We start from the raw sequence: 17,148 nt of genomic DNA on the forward strand, positions 1-17,148 counted from the left end.
ATAAGTAAGTTATCCCATACAACAAAAGTTAAAACAACAAATATCAGATACAAGTATAAACACTGTAAGCATAAAAGCACAATAAGTAAGCTATCCCATACAACAAAAGTTAAAACAACAAATATCAGATACAAGTATAAACACCCAGTAAGCATAAAAGCACAATAAGTAAGCTATCCCATACAACAAAAGTTAAAACAACAAATATCAGATACAAGTATAAACACAGTAAGCATAAAAGCACAATAAGTAAGCTATCCCATACAACAAAAGTTAAAACAACAAATATCAGATACAAGTATAAACACCCAGTAAGCATAAAAGCACAATAAGTAAGCTATCCCATACAACAAAAGTTAAAACAACAAATATCAGATACAAGTATAAACACAGTAAGCATAAAAGCACAATAAGTAAGCTATCCCATACAACAAAAGTTAAAACAACAAATATCAGATACAAGTATAAACACCCAGTAAGCATAAAAGCACAATAAGTAAGCTATCCCATACAACAAAAGTTAAAACAACAAATATCAGATACAAGTATAAACACAGTAAGCATCAAAGCACAATAAGTAAGCTATCCCGTACAACAAAAGTTAAAACAACAAATATCAGATACAAGTATAAACACAGTAAGCATCAAAGCACAATAAGTAAGCTATCCCATACAACAAAAGTTAAAACAACAAATATCAGATACAAGTATAAACACAGTAAGCATCAAAGCACAATAAGTAAGCTATCCCGTACAACAAAAGTTAAAACAACAAATATCAGATACAAGTATAAACACAGTAAGCATCAAAGCACAATAAGTAAGCTATCCCATACAACAAAAGTTAAAACAACAAATATCAGATACAAGTATAAACACAGTAAGCATCAAAGCACAATAAGTAAGTTATCCCATACAACAAAAGTTAAAACAACAAATATCAGATACAAGTATAAACACAGTAAGCATAAAAGCACAATAAGTAAGCTATCCCATACAACAAAAGTTAAAACAACAAATATCAGATACAAGTATAAACACAGTAAGCATCAAAGCACAATAAGTAAGTTATCCCATACAACAAAAGTTAAAACAACAAATATCAGATACAAGTATAAACACAGTAAGCATAAAAGCACAATAAGTAAGCTATCCCATACAACAAAAGTTAAAACAACAAATATCAGATACAAGTATAAACACAGTAAGCATAAAAGCACAATAAGTAAGCTATCCCATACAACAAAAGTTAAAACAACAAATATCAGATACAAGTATAAACACAGTAAGCATAAAAGCACAATAAGTAAGCTATCCCATACAACAAAAGTTAAAACAACAAATATCAGATACAAGTATAAACACCCAGTAAGCATCAAAGCACAATAAGTAAGTTATCCCATACAACAAAAGTTAAAACAACAAATATCAGATACAAGTATAAACACAGTAAGCATAAAAGCACAATAAGTAAGCTATCCCATACAACAAAAGTTAAAACAACAAATATCAGATACAAGTATAAACACAGTAAGCATAAAAGCACAATAAGTAAGCTATCCCATACAACAAAAGTTAAAACAACAAATATCAGATACAAGTATAAACACTATAAGCATAAAACCACAATAAGTAAGCTATCCCATACAACAAAAGTTAAAACAACAAATATCAGATACAAGTATAAACACTGTAAGCATAAAAGCACAATAAGTAAGCTATCCCATACAACAAAAGTTAAAACAACAAATATCAGATACAAGTATAAACACCCAGTAAGCATAAAAGCACAATAAGTAAGCTATGCAATAAAAGTGGAAAACGCATGGACAGTTGGTCACGGTTCAGGCAACAAAAGTCAATTTACTTCCCAAACAAAACCTTGAAGTTGAAATGGTCTTGACAAAAAAGGAAAAACGGTACTTCTCACCACTGCTATTGCTCTTTTTTCGTCTGTAATTACTAGAGCCCCTTTTATTTTGACCAAAAAAGATTTTTTTTGGACTTTATAATTATCAAATTTTGACCTAACGAAATTACTTATTTGAAGAGGCCACAGTTCTTCCTTGAATTGATACCAGTTACCCAAACATAATATTTTGTAGATTTCAGACCCAAACATAATATTTTGTAGATTTCAGACCCAAACATAATATTTTGTAGATTTCAGACCCAAACGTAATATTTTGTCGAAAAGTCAATGTGTTTTATGGATTATTATAAAAAGTGCGTCGCGTTTTTTGGCGATAGAAAAATCTCCACAAATTTGTCTAACTTTTGCTGACGACGATTTAGCTTGCTTAGGCATTTTTGTATTACAGAATGTCAGTAGGCTATTCCTAAAATCCAAACTGTTGATCTTCGTAAAGACCACGTTTGTGAAGAGGGAGTGCACGGGAGTGTTTTATAAAAATTATTTAAATACGTAACAATGAATAAACAAAGGACAGTTTGCGATAAAAGATAGCCTACTGAATACTGAAAAGTTTGGGTGTTCATCAGGACAAGAGAAAACGAACACAATGTTTTAAAGAATGGTTAATGATGTGTGGTTAATTTCGACGTTAAATTTTTCTACGTAAGTTAACGTCGAAATTAACCACACATCATTAGCCAATCTTTACAGCATTGTGTTCGTTTTCTCTTGCCTTCAATCGCATTTTTTCTGTTGGTCGTCACCGCTTCGAATTTTTATATTTATTGTTGGAAGTTTTTACGTAATTTAACGTGGAAAGTAACCGCTCACACATCATTGGCCAATTTTTAAAATATTGCGTGTTTTATATTTTTTCTTTCCTTCAATCGCACTGCAGTATATAACCTTGTGAAATTTATTTTGTATGTTATTCGCTCTGAGGATGCGCATTGTCATGGTGCGCGAAACATCAGTGAAGCAATAAACCATCTTGTTTGTTGTTACTTTTACTTTCAATTTCATCAGATGAACGTTGCAACTAGTGCTATAAACGATAGCCTACTGCTGATCTAAGTGGGCATTGTGACGTATTTCCTGCTTTTATGGGTTAAAATGGTTTAATTGTGTCGCAGTTCCTGATTTACAATGCTTCCACGAGGATTTTGACAAAAATTACTCTCAAGAAACACAAAAAGTTTGTCAAAAGCCATATTTTGACTTTATTGAAAATTTTGACTTTATTATCAATTTTGACTTTATTTTGACCTATAAACTTCTTAGAAACAGTCCCCTAGGTCAGTGCTTCCCAAATGGTGGGTCCCGACCCATTGGTGGGTCGCGAAGCTATTTCATGTGGATCACGAAGCATTTCTAAATGTTACTGAATGTTAAAATTTTCTAAAAACTACCGACGTTACTATGGATCTCACAAGCCGCAGTTTGGTCTTGAACAGTACTGCGCCTTCGCCATCACTAATCTTCACTTCATTTGTTGACTTTTCATGAATTGTGCATCCTGTTTTCTATTACAGGGGTCCAAAGAGGCGCAAATACTTGTTGGCGCGACCCAAAAAGCAATTGTTCGAAATCTTCGCGACCCAAACGTTTCAGAAGCATATAATTTTAAGCAAAAATTTACAATTTTATGTCCATTTCAATACATACACCACCCCAGATTCACGATGTTCCCGGACCACACTAGAAGGCTGCTAGAGAGCAGCCAGTCTTTGGTTTCATCATCCATGACGAGTATACCTTTCCACTCCGTTAGGTGGCTTGAAGATGGTACAGTCATTGATGATGTAGTCTGCGGTCTGTTCCTCGGCACCACATTCACAGGAGGAGGAAGAGGCCATTCCCCGTTGGTGCATGGTTGAGCCGAAAAGCTCCACACTCGTACGAAGACTGTTTAGGCGCACCAGGCCTGTCTTTGTAGTGTCAGGCCAATATGGCTGTATCGACGTCGGATATGAACGAATGGAGTCTGGTGGTACTTGACTTCAATTCAGAATTCCATTTACGGTCCGCCCAAGTAGCTTCAAAAATGTCTTGTTCATCAGCTTCGTTGATCAGAAGGCTGGAGCAGCTGGCATGAATTGGTGTCTTGATTTCAGTCGACAGAGGTGCTCGTTCGTGGGAGCAGAGATCTTGTGGTGGAGAAGATGGTTAGGCTCCAGTGTCCGTTGACCGAGAGACAGAGTGGTTGTGCTCTAGGAGCGGGATGTCAGTTTCTTACGCGGTGACACCAAATGGTGGTGGTATGTGAGCGATCTGTCTAGTGTCACCCCAAGATATTTTGGTTCGAGGCAGGACAGAGGTTTTTCATTGTTCTCAGCATGTAGCTCACGATCAGCTACCGGATTGTATGCATGCAAAGCTGCTGCCACAGTTTTGTTTTCGCTGAGTTTCAGTCGCCAGTTCTGGAGATAAGCTGAAAGAGTTTTAATGTCCTAGCTCAAGGTGTTTTCTAGGATTTATAACCATGGCCTTCATAAGCGGGGACTACTGTACTACAATCGAAATTATAAATTTTCTTGTACGAAACACAGCACATCAAAGAGTATATGATTGCATTTATTTTTGCCATACAAGTTATATTTACAGTAAGTTTAAACCGATTTGCGACCCAATGTGGATGATTTCGCGACCCAAATTTGGGTTGCAACCCACTATTTGCGGACCCCTGTTCTATTAGATCGGGAAATTATTGCATTATCATTACGTAACAATTATGCAACAATATAACAAATATGTAACAATTAGATGTGTTGTGTCGCTGTCGCATTAACTATTTCAGTGCGTACGCCAGTAGTAAAGATGCCGTAATAAAGGTGTCGTATATCGTTGTGGGTCGCACAATAAAACTTGCATCAAAAGTGGGTCGCAAACTGAAAAAAGTTGAGAAGCATTGCCCTAGGTGCTGAAAACAACTTTATTCTGTGATTCGTGGATAAACGAGGTCCATAAAAATTTGACTTTATTGACTTTTGCGGCCCTATAGTAATTACCAAAAAAAAATTCAAAATAATAATCAACTCTCTGGCTGAATGCTGGAATGGTCACAATTGGACGGTAGCCACCTAAAACATGTTTTGATTCACACATCACGGACAACGTAACATCTGATTGGTTCGTAGTTGAATTGGATATCAGCATGTTAATGTGCCTACACTCTGGTTCCGGTTGAAATTAGCCGGCATCCGCATCCTTTTACTCCGGAATTCCGGTTCCTGCTCATCTTGGTGGCAACCCTTCGACTATAATCCTTCAATTTCTTCATGATTATGGACAGTACTCTTTAGAGAGCAATGCCTACAGCCCTTCTAAGGGCTATAGCCTAATAGAACTAAGAAAGTGGAGTGGAAGGCCTGCGCGTCATGGATGATGACATCAAAGGCTGGTCTCCAGTAGCCTTCCAGTGTAGTCCGGGAACATCGTGAATCTGGGATGGTAAAATGATAAACCCGCGACCCTAGAGACTCACACGACGACGACTAAGAAAACGTTAACGTTTTTTCATGGAAACATTAAATTCAATACTTATGACCATGAATTTCAAAAAATAAACTGTGGTTTGAGACAACAACCTGGTTAGCCGAGCTAATATTGATTGATATTATTCCTGCATTGTTAGATCACAATGATCGTCGCTCCATCATCGCCATCACAAAGATTCTGCGGGAAGGCAACGATTTGGAAGTGACCGTCACAGCAGGAAGTCATTTTGATGGAGGGAGGATTTGGATGTATTCCTCCGACACTCAGAATGACATCCATGCAGTGACGTCATTCATCAAGTCAATGCCAACGCGACTTGGAATTCTTGATCTGTCCTTATGCGGAATGAATTCCAATCGATTCCTTCCATGGAAGGAGGCGATCAAATCGATGCCTGGATCCGTGAGTCATGTTTAACTTTTATAACCAACGTTTACATTGATTCATGGTCAGAGCCGGATTTAGCTGATGGGGGGCCCGGGGCACTTTTAAATCGGGGGGCCCCCTTGCAAAAAATTGTTTCAAGCCTACGGCGCGAAAAACCACCTCTGCGTCTACAGTAGCATCAATCCAGCACTGCACAGCATTTTGAAGAAACTTCAAAGGCTGAAAGGAAGAAAAAATAACACAAAATCAGATTTTTTCCACGTAGGGGGGCCCAGGGCACCTGCCCCCTCTTCCCCCCCCTAAATCCGGGCCTGTTCATGGTCAGTTGTTACGTTGATTCAACGTCGCATTACGTTGTTTTAACGTCTCAGTTTCACAAAGTAAGTTCCAGTTTCCAATTTTAATCATTTTCTAACAATTCTTGTAAACATAAAATAAATAAACAATAAGTCACAATGTAAATAAATTGTTTATGTTTAATTGTTACATCATAATTAATTTATGTTTAGATTGTTCAGATGAATCTCCATTGCAACCACCTATCTATCGATGACGTCATCGAAGTGTTGCCCAAGGTTGAGAAGGAAGTTGAGATGTGGGAATCCCTCGATGATGGAGATGAGAGGAGGAGAGATCCGAACATGGAGGAAAGATCCAAGCTACAAGAAGTGCTAGATCGGTTGGACAATAAAGTGAGAGTTGTTTACGTTGTATCAACGTTATAACAATTAATTGTGTCAACATTCAATCATTTTATTTTTCGTCATTAACGCCTCCGAGACGAAAAAGATACCAAGTACAAAAATCGATATAGACCTACCAGCACGTTAATGAACGGGAAAAGGTGGCAAAACCTTGAAGGGTTTAAAACGTGCCTGAATGAAAAATTATGTAGTAGGCTCAGGGTTGGCCAAGGAGGTTTCCCCCACTTTAGTTTTACCCGGGTAAAACCCTGGGGGAAACTGGGAAAAACCTTTTGGGGAAAACTTGGGAAAAACTTGAGTTGTTGAAATTTGCAAATGTGAATGTAATAAGGATTGTAATAATAATGAATAATCATAGTTAATGTTTATTACCATCATATTTTGAATGAACCTATAAGATTTCCTGTGCTCATCCTACAAAATAATAAAAATACTGTGATTTACTAATATCTAATAATAGATAGGTCCAATCATTAGTTTACATAGATGAACAATTGAACATACCAGACCAGTATGTTATCAAGTCAGATGCTCCCCTGTGCCTAACATGCAGTCAGCGAACAAAATTGTAAACATTGAACAACAAAAGCCAAAGAAAGAAAAGATAAAGAGCCGGTATAATCTCAGTCATTGATAACATGTCAACAGTCTTCATTGTCCACATTGAACAGCTCTTCATCTGGGGTTTCAGATTCTTTCCATCCAAAGTGTCTATAAACAATTAAACATGCACTAATTTGGCAACCCTCTTATTGCCCAGTCTATTGCTTTGCTTTGTGTGGATTAAAGCCATGCTACTGAGCAAGCGCTCTATTCCAGCACTGGATGGTGGACATGATGATATTTCTATCATCTATGAACAAAACTTCTTTACTGGCTCATTGTTTGCAACTTTTCTTAAGAATTGCCAATATTTAAGTGGTGACAATTTTTTCATGGATTTGATAAAAGAGATGTTTGGAAAATAGATGTATCCTTAGTTTCATATCCTGCCAGTATAAGAATGAAATTGTCATCTTTTCCAAAAACAAAGTTGCGTGCAGTTTCTTGCTCATCTGCAGACAAAGTCATATATTTTTGAAACTGATCAACATTGTCTCCTTCATTTTTCTCTATTTTTCTCCTTCCATGAGATTAGCACACTAGACATCGTTTTTGAGGCCTTTCTTTTTTTCTGTGCGAGAGGAAGCATTTTAGGAAAGTGCTTGCCACTGAGGGACTCGGACTGGGAAGGCTATGTGGACGACATCTACTGCTTTCCGACAAGTGCTGGAAGATATCAGTTGGTTTGCAAGCTGCAATTTAACTTGAAGCACTTAGTCACAACAGCACAACACTGACTGGCGTGGTCTTTGGGCTGGAGGTAGACCTTCCAGAGGTTTTACCCAACCAACCCTGAGTAGGCTATATGTCAGTAGTTAGCACGGCCACAAAACCTAAAAAACAAATAGCAAAAAATAGAACAAAAACAGAGAGAAGCACACATGTAGTAATGAATGACGGCCTGATGAAAAGTGTTGTGGATTAGGATTTGCCAGTTCCAATATTGATGTGGATGAGCATTGAGCAGTCATAATAATAATAATAGGATGGAGAAAGAAAACCGGACATAAAAGAAACCCATCCTCAGGCAAAAGCCCGTTTCGATATGGCCCAGGAGAGCAGGTGTTGAGCTCTTTGTATGGTCAGACTGCACATCACACAGTAGTCTACAACGATTGAGGTTTGAGATCCAGTTTAGGTTATTGTTTCTTGTCCTGGTGGGCATGGGTCCCACTCGGCATAAAATCATAAAATTTATCATTTTTGAAAAAAAAACATAAAATAGTCAGAAAATTTTACCTCAGTCATAAAAAACATAAAAATTGCAGCTCATTTGATTTGGTGATTTAAAAAAGGTAATTTTTTATGTGGACAGTTTTCAAAAGCAGAAGTGGTCTTGGATACATACTGGTACCTAAAACTAAAACTTGTTCATCTAGGATGGAATCCCCCGTGCTTCACCGGGACAGAATAGTGAAACCGCCCATCCAGCTAGTCGTAAGAGGCGACTGATGGTACTTCGCAATAGTGGCCGCTTGTGCGGTGCTGGGGTACCCACTCTCGAGTTGTATGGAAATGGTCACTGCTCTTCCCGGGCTCTCTAGCACATTGCTGGAGTTCCGTGGCATAACATAACAATATGTGACGCTTTTCTTGTAACTTAAAATATATTAAACAAGAATGAGCTCCTATCAGCACACGCCAAAATTGACATTGGGCTACAAAGGAAGCGCAAGTGTGGTGATACATTGGAAGCGCAAGTGTGATGATACATTGGAAGCGCAAGTGTGGTGATACATTGGAAGCGCAAGTGTGGTGATACATTGGAAGCGCAAGTGTGATGATACATTGGAAGCGCAAGTGTGGTGATACATTGGAAGCGCAAGTGTGATGATACATTGGAAGCGCAAGTGTGATGATACATTGGAAGCGCAAGTGTGGTGATACATTGGAAGCGCAAGTGTGATGATACATTGGAAGCGCAAGTGTGATGATACATTGGAAGCGCAAGTGTGGTGATACATTGGCAGAACTTAAAGGAAGTAAACTGACCAAAGTTAATAAATTTTAATGTTGATTGATGCTATGTTTTGTGTGAAACATTTCTTTGCTTATTATGGTTTGCTTATTTTTGTGTCGAATTCAGAAAAACACTTAGGAACAATCTCAAAGAATGAGAATACGAACAATCTTTTCTGAATTCGACATAAAAATTCACGAAGCCCTGCTTACCAAATCTTTCAATCCAACACTTAACAGTCAGCTTTTTGCCGCAGGATCCTCCTATCTGATAAACGTCTTTAATTAAATATCACATGTTGTGTCGTTATCAGTTTTGTTGCTTAATCAATTCTCTAGCAGTTCTTACTTCATTGTAGTACAAATCATTTCTCAAAATGCTTGACAAGGGCTAGATGTTTAGCCGAAAACGTTTGCAATTTTTAGTTATTTTTCCTGTGTATCATGATAAACGCCGTGTTGTTGCTTGGTTTCGTTTGCTTATGGTATATTAGTTAATAATCAAAATCGCTTGAAATCCCTCCCTTAAGTCGTTGGTATCTCGTCAGTATTGTGGATTGCTTCCAAACTTTTTTTGCGAATGTAACTTCAGTTACGCAATATAATGTGGCCGGTGCAAAAGCATAAAAAAGCCACTTTTTGTCATAAAATCATAACAAAAATTAAGATTTGTGGAGTGGGACACCTGCAGTGGTGGGTGATGGAATGGATGAGCTGGTAGATGATAATGTCCTGATGGTGTTGATGAAGCTCTCATCCCCTTTTGCGGCGTGCCGTGTTGATTATGGAGTGTTGTGTTTGCTGTTAATATCTACAAAATATAAAAAGTTCCATCAAATCAACGTCAATTATTTGCTTTGTCTTTTACAGAAGTTGAAGATCATGGTTGGGTGGCATGGCGGCCCCGTTTACCTCACGCACAAGGATCGATGTTTTATTTGTTGATGCTTAGATTAAAATTATGTCATTCAATGATTTTGTTTGGTTGAGTTAAAAATACAACAAACTGCTTGTTTACATCAACAAAATGTTTATAATATTATCAAACCAAGGTTTGTTTATGTTTAACTTGAGGTCGATAAACATCAACAAAAGTAAGTTTGTTTGTTTACAGTGTTGCCGGATTAGATAATTACTTTTTTTAAGTCCAATTTGAGTCTGAGGTTTGAAAGTAGCTGCCGACATGAGCCACATTGTAGGCGACAACACATCAGTTCATTTGTAAACAGTGTTGCCAGATCAGATAATTATTTTCTCAAGATTGTATTTAAACCGGAAATCCATCGAGATGAGTTACATTGTAGGTGACGTCGAATCAATTCATTTGTATACAGGGGCGGCTCGCTAGTGTGTGCTGCGGTGCTGCAGCACTCCCATAAAAGTTTTCACAAAAAGTTTCTCAAATATCTTAGCGTTTTTTCTGCCCAAAATGTATTTTTTGTTCTCTGTTCACAGAATTGCTGACTGTTATAAGTGTAAATTATATTTGGAAACTCTGCGTGCTAGGAAATATGTGCTGTTTTGAAACAGCACACCAGCATAACGTCGTAGAGGCATCGACTGTGACGTCGTAGAGCCGCCTGTTTTCTTGAATTGCCTGTACAAGCGAATTGCAAAGCGGTGTGCTGTCTTCGGAACAGCACACTGGCAGAACGAGAAAAAAGGAAAAAAGACACAGAGTGAAAAGTCGATCCACTTTGTCTGGCTTCGTGGTGACGTCAAAAGTGGTTTGCAACGCAATAGGCAATAGTGACACCAGTTTGAATCCACCTTCACGTTGTGAAATTACGCATTGTTAAATATTACGCAATGAACCAATTAGTAGTTTACATTTTCGCTGATTAGTATTACGGTAGTCTTAGTTAAAGAAGAACGCAAATACGGAGGCACTAGAAAAACTGATACTTTTTAGGATAGGTCTACTTCCCATCCTTAGCAAAAACTGCTTAAATTTAATATGTCAAGCAACGTATCTACATCCAAAATGTAAAGTGACATAGGCCACGGGAGAATTTTTTGTCGAGTAGGTAATGAAAATAAACAAGCGTTTTCTCTTTTAATCATTAAGAACGTGATATTCACATATGTTTGTTGATCGTCCCATTCAAAATATTACACATTTGCAAAGCTTATAAGCCAAGTTTTACATTAAACATTTATCACAATTTAGAGCTAAAATATGCTCAGAATGCACCAAATCAAATGTAATTTTCTGAAAGAGACCCCCCTCCCCCCACTGTTGTATTCGCCTTCGCGGCCACAGCACCCCCATTTCTAGGACTCACCAGCCGCCACTGTTTGTATACAGTGTTGCCAGATTAAATCAGAGATCTGGCAGCGTTACCACGTATTACCATTTAATACAACAGGGCTTTTCAACGTCCGCTACAAAAGCTCGATATTCAATAGCTTAAATTATGCAGGGCCGCATTTACTGCTTCTCAACTCCCGGTTAGGGGCCCACCTCCGTCTAGGAGTCCGAGCATATTTAGTTCATAAAGCGTTTTTCGGCTTGTAATTTTACATGCACAATTAAATGTGTAACTTTTTATTCATTTTTGCAAAATTTTCTCGCTTGCTTTGCTCGCCCAGCAACGTTTCATTCACCTAACCAACGATGTTGGGCATGCAGAGTTTCAGAAAAGTGGATTTGGGAGTAAAAAGTTTTTGTGTCCTCCAAAACTAACAAATTAATGTAATAATCTGAAGTAAACACTGCTTACACAAATAGCTTAGTTAATTAAATTGATAAATTTCAGTGTAAATAAAGATCCTTTAAAAAGTAAAATTTGCCGTGAAAATATTATAAGCGAAGGTTGGGACACCTCAGATAAATTTTCAAAGTTCTAGCCTGCTGAACTATAGTCTATACAAATTTTCAAGAAATAAATTATTAGAATCCTTCTGTGGTCATGAAAGAAGTTTTTTGGGAAATGGAAGGTTAACTTAAATGTTAAACCAAACCTTCTTTCCAAGTTTAATTTGATGATGGTTACGAGCAAAGCGACCTGTGGTTACAAATTGTTTATTTTTATAAAAAAGGTTGCGCCAAAATTGCCTAAAAAGTATCCAAAACAAGATTAGATGTGTCAAAATGTTTCGTGGGGGGTAAGCCCCCGCACCCTCTATCCTGCTCTACCTTTTTCGGACATTAAGTTTAACATTGTCCATTTATCTTGTAAATTTTGCTTCGTTAAAGCTCTAGTTATTTCCCAACGTTTTTCCAGATCCGATACGCATTGTCGGCATATTTACTATTTTTAAATAAAAAATCTTAAGAGTTGTTTACTCGCTGCTGAAATGATAAATGCGAAGCTTTCCCGACATTAAAAAAGTTAGCTGCCATAGTCAAGTCAATTTATTTTGTTCAACAGCTCCATATACTGTAGGCTATTAACAAACCAGCAGAGTAGCCTAAATGTAATTGTCAAAACAATGCATTGTACAACTGTTGGTAAGATTCTGGCGCAATCAGGATGGTAGCGAAAGACCATAAGCACTAAGCAGTCATCTAGTCAGCCACCACCCCATAACAGTAAATCTAACTACACATTCATACACACAGGTGTGCAGAGGCAGGCACACTACTTCAATGAATAAAGAGAGATGTCCGCCCAGTTAGATCAGTGGTGACGCGCCGGGCTCAAGATCACGCGGCACTGGTTCGACTCTCGGGGTGTGCGCTTGATCAGCGCATTTCAGGACTGCTCTCCATTCAGCGGCACCTAGGGAATGGAATAATTCCCCGGCAACAACACTTCAATAATCGAAAAAACTTCACTCTGCCAATCTCGGTAACCGGCCCTGAGTCAAGAGCCTCTACAAATATGCGAAACTACCAGGAATAATCAATGAAGGCTTTGTCAGCCCGAGGATAAAGATTCAAAACCAAACCAAGGAGGGTTCGCCACTGAGATTGAGAAACAACTGCTGTTGGTTTGAATCTCTATTCTCAGACTGAGTAAGCCGAGAATGAAGACTCAAACCAGCCACCAAGAATTAACCAACGACCAATAGGTGATGGTGTGCTAGAATAGGCTACAGCACATGCGAAAGTTTTCCTGAAATAACGGGGAAAAACGTGAATTGCAATAATTATTACCGTATGTAAAACAAACAAAAACAGGACAATAATTGGATATGATACTGTAGAGAAAAATTTACTTAATAGAAGTGAAGATAAACGGTAAAAGAAGTAGGCTAAAGGCAGACCAAGAATGATTCGAAAACAAACATCACAAAATGGACAAAATTAACTTATGGAAGTGCAGTACGCACAGCTCATGGTCGAGAACAATGGCGCATTGTATCCAACCCTCCATACGAGGAAGGTACAAAACTATAGCTGACTGTATGTTCATTAAATGTTGTGCAAATATGGGCTAACGATTAGTTTGGTTTTAAATCTTTATCCTCAGACAAACAAAGCCTTGATATGTTATTCTTGGTAGTTTCGCATGGCCTACTTGAAGCGGAATGGCCCGATTCGGTGAGAGCCTTTTTCGGTGAGAGCCCTATTCGGTGAGTTTTTTTTTTAAATTATTGCGCGCCGTAGCCTAATTATCATTGCCGTTATAGGGTTAGGGTTTTTGGGGGTTAGGGGTTGGGGGTTTTTGGGGTTAGGGGGTATGGGGGTTGGGGGTTTTTGAGGTTGGGGTGTTTTGGGGTTGAGGGTTTTTGGGGTTGGGGGGTTTTTGGGGGTTTGGGTTTGCGGTTTTTTGGGGTTTTTTAAGGGTTTGGGGGTTTGGTTTTTTTTGGGGGGTTGGGGTTTTTTGGGAGTTTGGGGTTTGGGGTTAAGGGTTTTAATTAGGCTACGGTACCCGATAATTTTCAAAAAAAAAATTCAAAAAAATCACCGAATAGGGCTCTCACCGAAAAAGGCTCTCACCGAAAAAGGCTCTCACCGAATCGGACTCACCGAATAGTAGCAGACCCACTTGAAGAGGCTTTTGGCTCAGGACCTGTCGCGTATTTGTAATATGCAAGTCGCTCCAGCAGATGGAGTGCTTTGACCTGTAAACACCTTAAAGATGCGACAATTTTCCCTATGAACCAGCTGAGTGCATTTTTTGTGACCTTTGTAACACTCAGACAGAGAATTGATTCTTGGTTTGAAGTTTTTTTGGTAATTAAAGAAAAAAAAGTAACGGCAACGGTTGGAATCGAACCCACATCATCAAAATTTTTCTTCTTTCATTATCGTACTTGATTCCAAGCTTTAACTGCTTTTTGTAAGAAAATTTTCCAAGATTCTCAGTCTTTTGCTGTAATTTGAAATGTGTTGGTATTGGTTTCAATTCCTTTCAATTTTGCCTGTGAGAGAGAAGTTCTAATTAACCGTTTGTTCTTTCGGTCATTCTTTTCTTGATTGTCCAGTTTTCAAATTTTAAAAATTAGATAAATGTTCCGGCTGTTCTAAACAAAAATATTTCGAAATAATTCGTTTCGAAGCGAAATTAAGATAAAGAATTATCTAATTAATGATCTTTGTAACGAGTTTTGCCTTATTGTGTGTCCGAAATACTTCAATTTTCTTCTTTTGACTTGTTGTAAGAGAATTTTGCTTGAATTGAATTTGGAGAGTAGGCTAGTACTTCATCGTTAGTGATCTTTGCAATTTTTAACATTTGCCTGTATGTCCAGAGCTCGAAGCCATCGATCTGTTTCTCCATTTTTTGTGACATTGTCCAAGTTTCAGAATTGTATAATAGGGTTAACCAGATATAGCATTTTAAGATCCTGATACGAATGGATAAATTTAAACGTTGATTAGATAAAATATTTTTCATTTTTCCAAATGTAGTTCTTGCAATTTCTATCCGTCTTAGAATTTTATGAACATACAGTCGGCTATAGTTTCGGGAGAGAGTTTTCTTTCTTGCACCAAAGACAGGCAAGACACAACACAACAGGGTTGAGCCGTGGCCTACGTAAATAAGATACGGCCTAATATCTTGCTGAGAGCCAAAAAAATTAGTGGTGTAACTTTTCGAGATCGTCAAAAACTTTTAAATAAGTTTTTATTTTTTTTATTTTATTTATTTGGTTCAGACCAGAAGATAGAGGTCCATAGAAACACGCCAGCACACACATACAAATAAAATAATTGAAAATCAAACAACAAGCATTGTACGGTTATAATGTTGTAAATACATTGAACGAGCGAAACACTCAGAGGTCATTAACGCTTTGATATAGGAGTTAGAAGAGCTGCAACACCGATTTACAAAGCTAGCAATGCTCTTCCGTAGCAGGGCATAAAAAGAGTTCACGTTGTGGTTTACTTGGATGTGACTAATGCTGCAAATTTTAGGCAATTTGAACAGAATTCTGAACGAGTTGTTATATGCAACTTTCAGACGATTAATAGCAGATATTGAATAATTACACCAAAGGGGAGAAGCATAAAATGCAGAACAGTAGGTACGAAAAAGCACATTTTTTACAAGAACACTACATTTGTTGAGTTTATATCTGAGCATGTTTCAACAAATGTAGAAACATGCTCAGATATAAATGAAACATGTTTCGTAGAAACATGTTTCAACATTTTAAATAAGTGCTTCTGCTCCACCTGCTATTAGTCTTATGTAATAATTTGACAACTTAAAAGCTCTGACATTAGCAGACATTTCACTTTTTGATCCCAAAGATTTTATTAAAAATATCGCATTATGTTTCTCAGCAGCCGATTTGTAGCAAGAATTGACAGCGATAGACACGTGTTTCGCCCATGAGGCTGGGCTCATCAGTATCGCACCGTATTCTGCCACAAATTTATTCGACCACCGCTTTACCAGTCAGTTTAACTCTTATCTTTGTGGAAACAAAGAAAGAGCCAACAAAAACCAGCAGGCGCCAGGGCAGAGGACATTGTGAAGAAAGGGGCGTTCTTCCCGGCTATCAGCACAAGGCTGAGCACTCACTAGTACAGCGAGTAGCTGCGATTCGCTAACCATAACGGTGTAGCTTCCACGCTAAGCCATTCAGACCATCCAATCAACAATATGTTTCTCGGCAGCCGATTTGTAGCAAGAATTGACAGCGATGTAGCAAGAATTGACAACAATATGTTTCTCGGCAGCCGATTTGTAGCAAGAATTGACAGCGATAGCGCCTGCTGGTTTTGTTGGCTCTTTCTTTGTTTCCACAAAGATAAGAGTTAAACTGACTGGTAAAGCGGTGGTCGAATAAATTTGTGGCAGAATACGATGCGATACTGATGAGCCCAGCCTCATGGGCGAAACACGTGTCTATCGCTGTCAATTCTTGCTACAAATCGGCTGCCGAGAAACATATTGTTGATTGGATGGTCTGAATGGCTTAGCGTGGAAGCTACACCGTTATGGTTGGCGAATCGCAGCTGCTCGCTGTACTAGTGAGTGCTCAGCCTTGTGCTGATAGCCGGGAAGAACGCCCCTTTCTTCACAAAAATATCGCATGTTGCATATTACAGCACAATGGCTTAAAATTAGGTAGGCTTGTCCAAGTAGGGTTGCCAGATTGGGCGCTTTTACGTTGATCTTTTAGTTTTAGTTTCTACGTTGATCGACCTTGGTGGTTATCAAAACTGTTGATGGTCTTGAGGGGAACACTCTTGATACGTTAGCTAATCATGAAGAACAATCCATTTTTTGTGTTTAGGTACCGGTACTTGTTTGTAGTTATTTTAACAAAAAGTTGAGTGAATGCATGGTTGCCAATCTGTCTGAAAGATGTGAAGAACTGGAAAAAGACTTATAATTTGGGACTGATGATCAAGCGCTCTGGAAGAATTTTGTATAATAGCCTATCTCTTTGCTTGGGCTTCATTTTAGAACCCCCAAAAAATTGGGCTACTTTTTGCATAAGCTTGGGCTCCTTTTTATATTAACCTCTGGCAACCCTAAGTCCAAGTCAAGTCAGCACATGTGTTTTGCAGTTAGGTGGTAGGCACTTTAACAAGCAGATTTCTAATAATCCACGCGCGTATCCAATCCAACCACGAACCAATGAGATGCTACGTTATCTGTACGTTATCTGCTATTGTGACCATTCCAGCATTCAGCCAGAGAATTAATAATTACTTTGAACTTTGTTTGG

The 17,148-nt window shown here is 38.2% G+C and overlaps 1 protein-coding gene across 1 annotated transcript in view; it reads left to right on the forward strand.

The window, feature by feature from the left end:
• LOC145787626 (uncharacterized) overlaps nucleotides 1-10,078 on the forward strand; it is a 92,707-nt gene extending 82,629 nt beyond the window's left edge. Inside the window, exons 5-7 of the mRNA XM_082599402.1 lie at nucleotides 5,550-5,815; nucleotides 6,310-6,492; nucleotides 9,937-10,078. Coding sequence (XP_082455528.1) covers nucleotides 5,550-5,815; nucleotides 6,310-6,492; nucleotides 9,937-10,011 — 524 coding nt within the window. The 3' untranslated portion in view covers nucleotides 10,012-10,078. The remainder of the gene's footprint in view (nucleotides 1-5,549; nucleotides 5,816-6,309; nucleotides 6,493-9,936) is intronic.
• Nucleotides 10,079-17,148: the final 7,070 nt, after the last annotated feature.

Source organism: Aplidium turbinatum, chromosome 18 (genome assembly GCF_918807975.1).
Source record: "Aplidium turbinatum chromosome 18, kaAplTurb1.1, whole genome shotgun sequence".
NCBI classification, from domain to species: domain Eukaryota; kingdom Metazoa; phylum Chordata; class Ascidiacea; order Aplousobranchia; family Polyclinidae; genus Aplidium; species Aplidium turbinatum.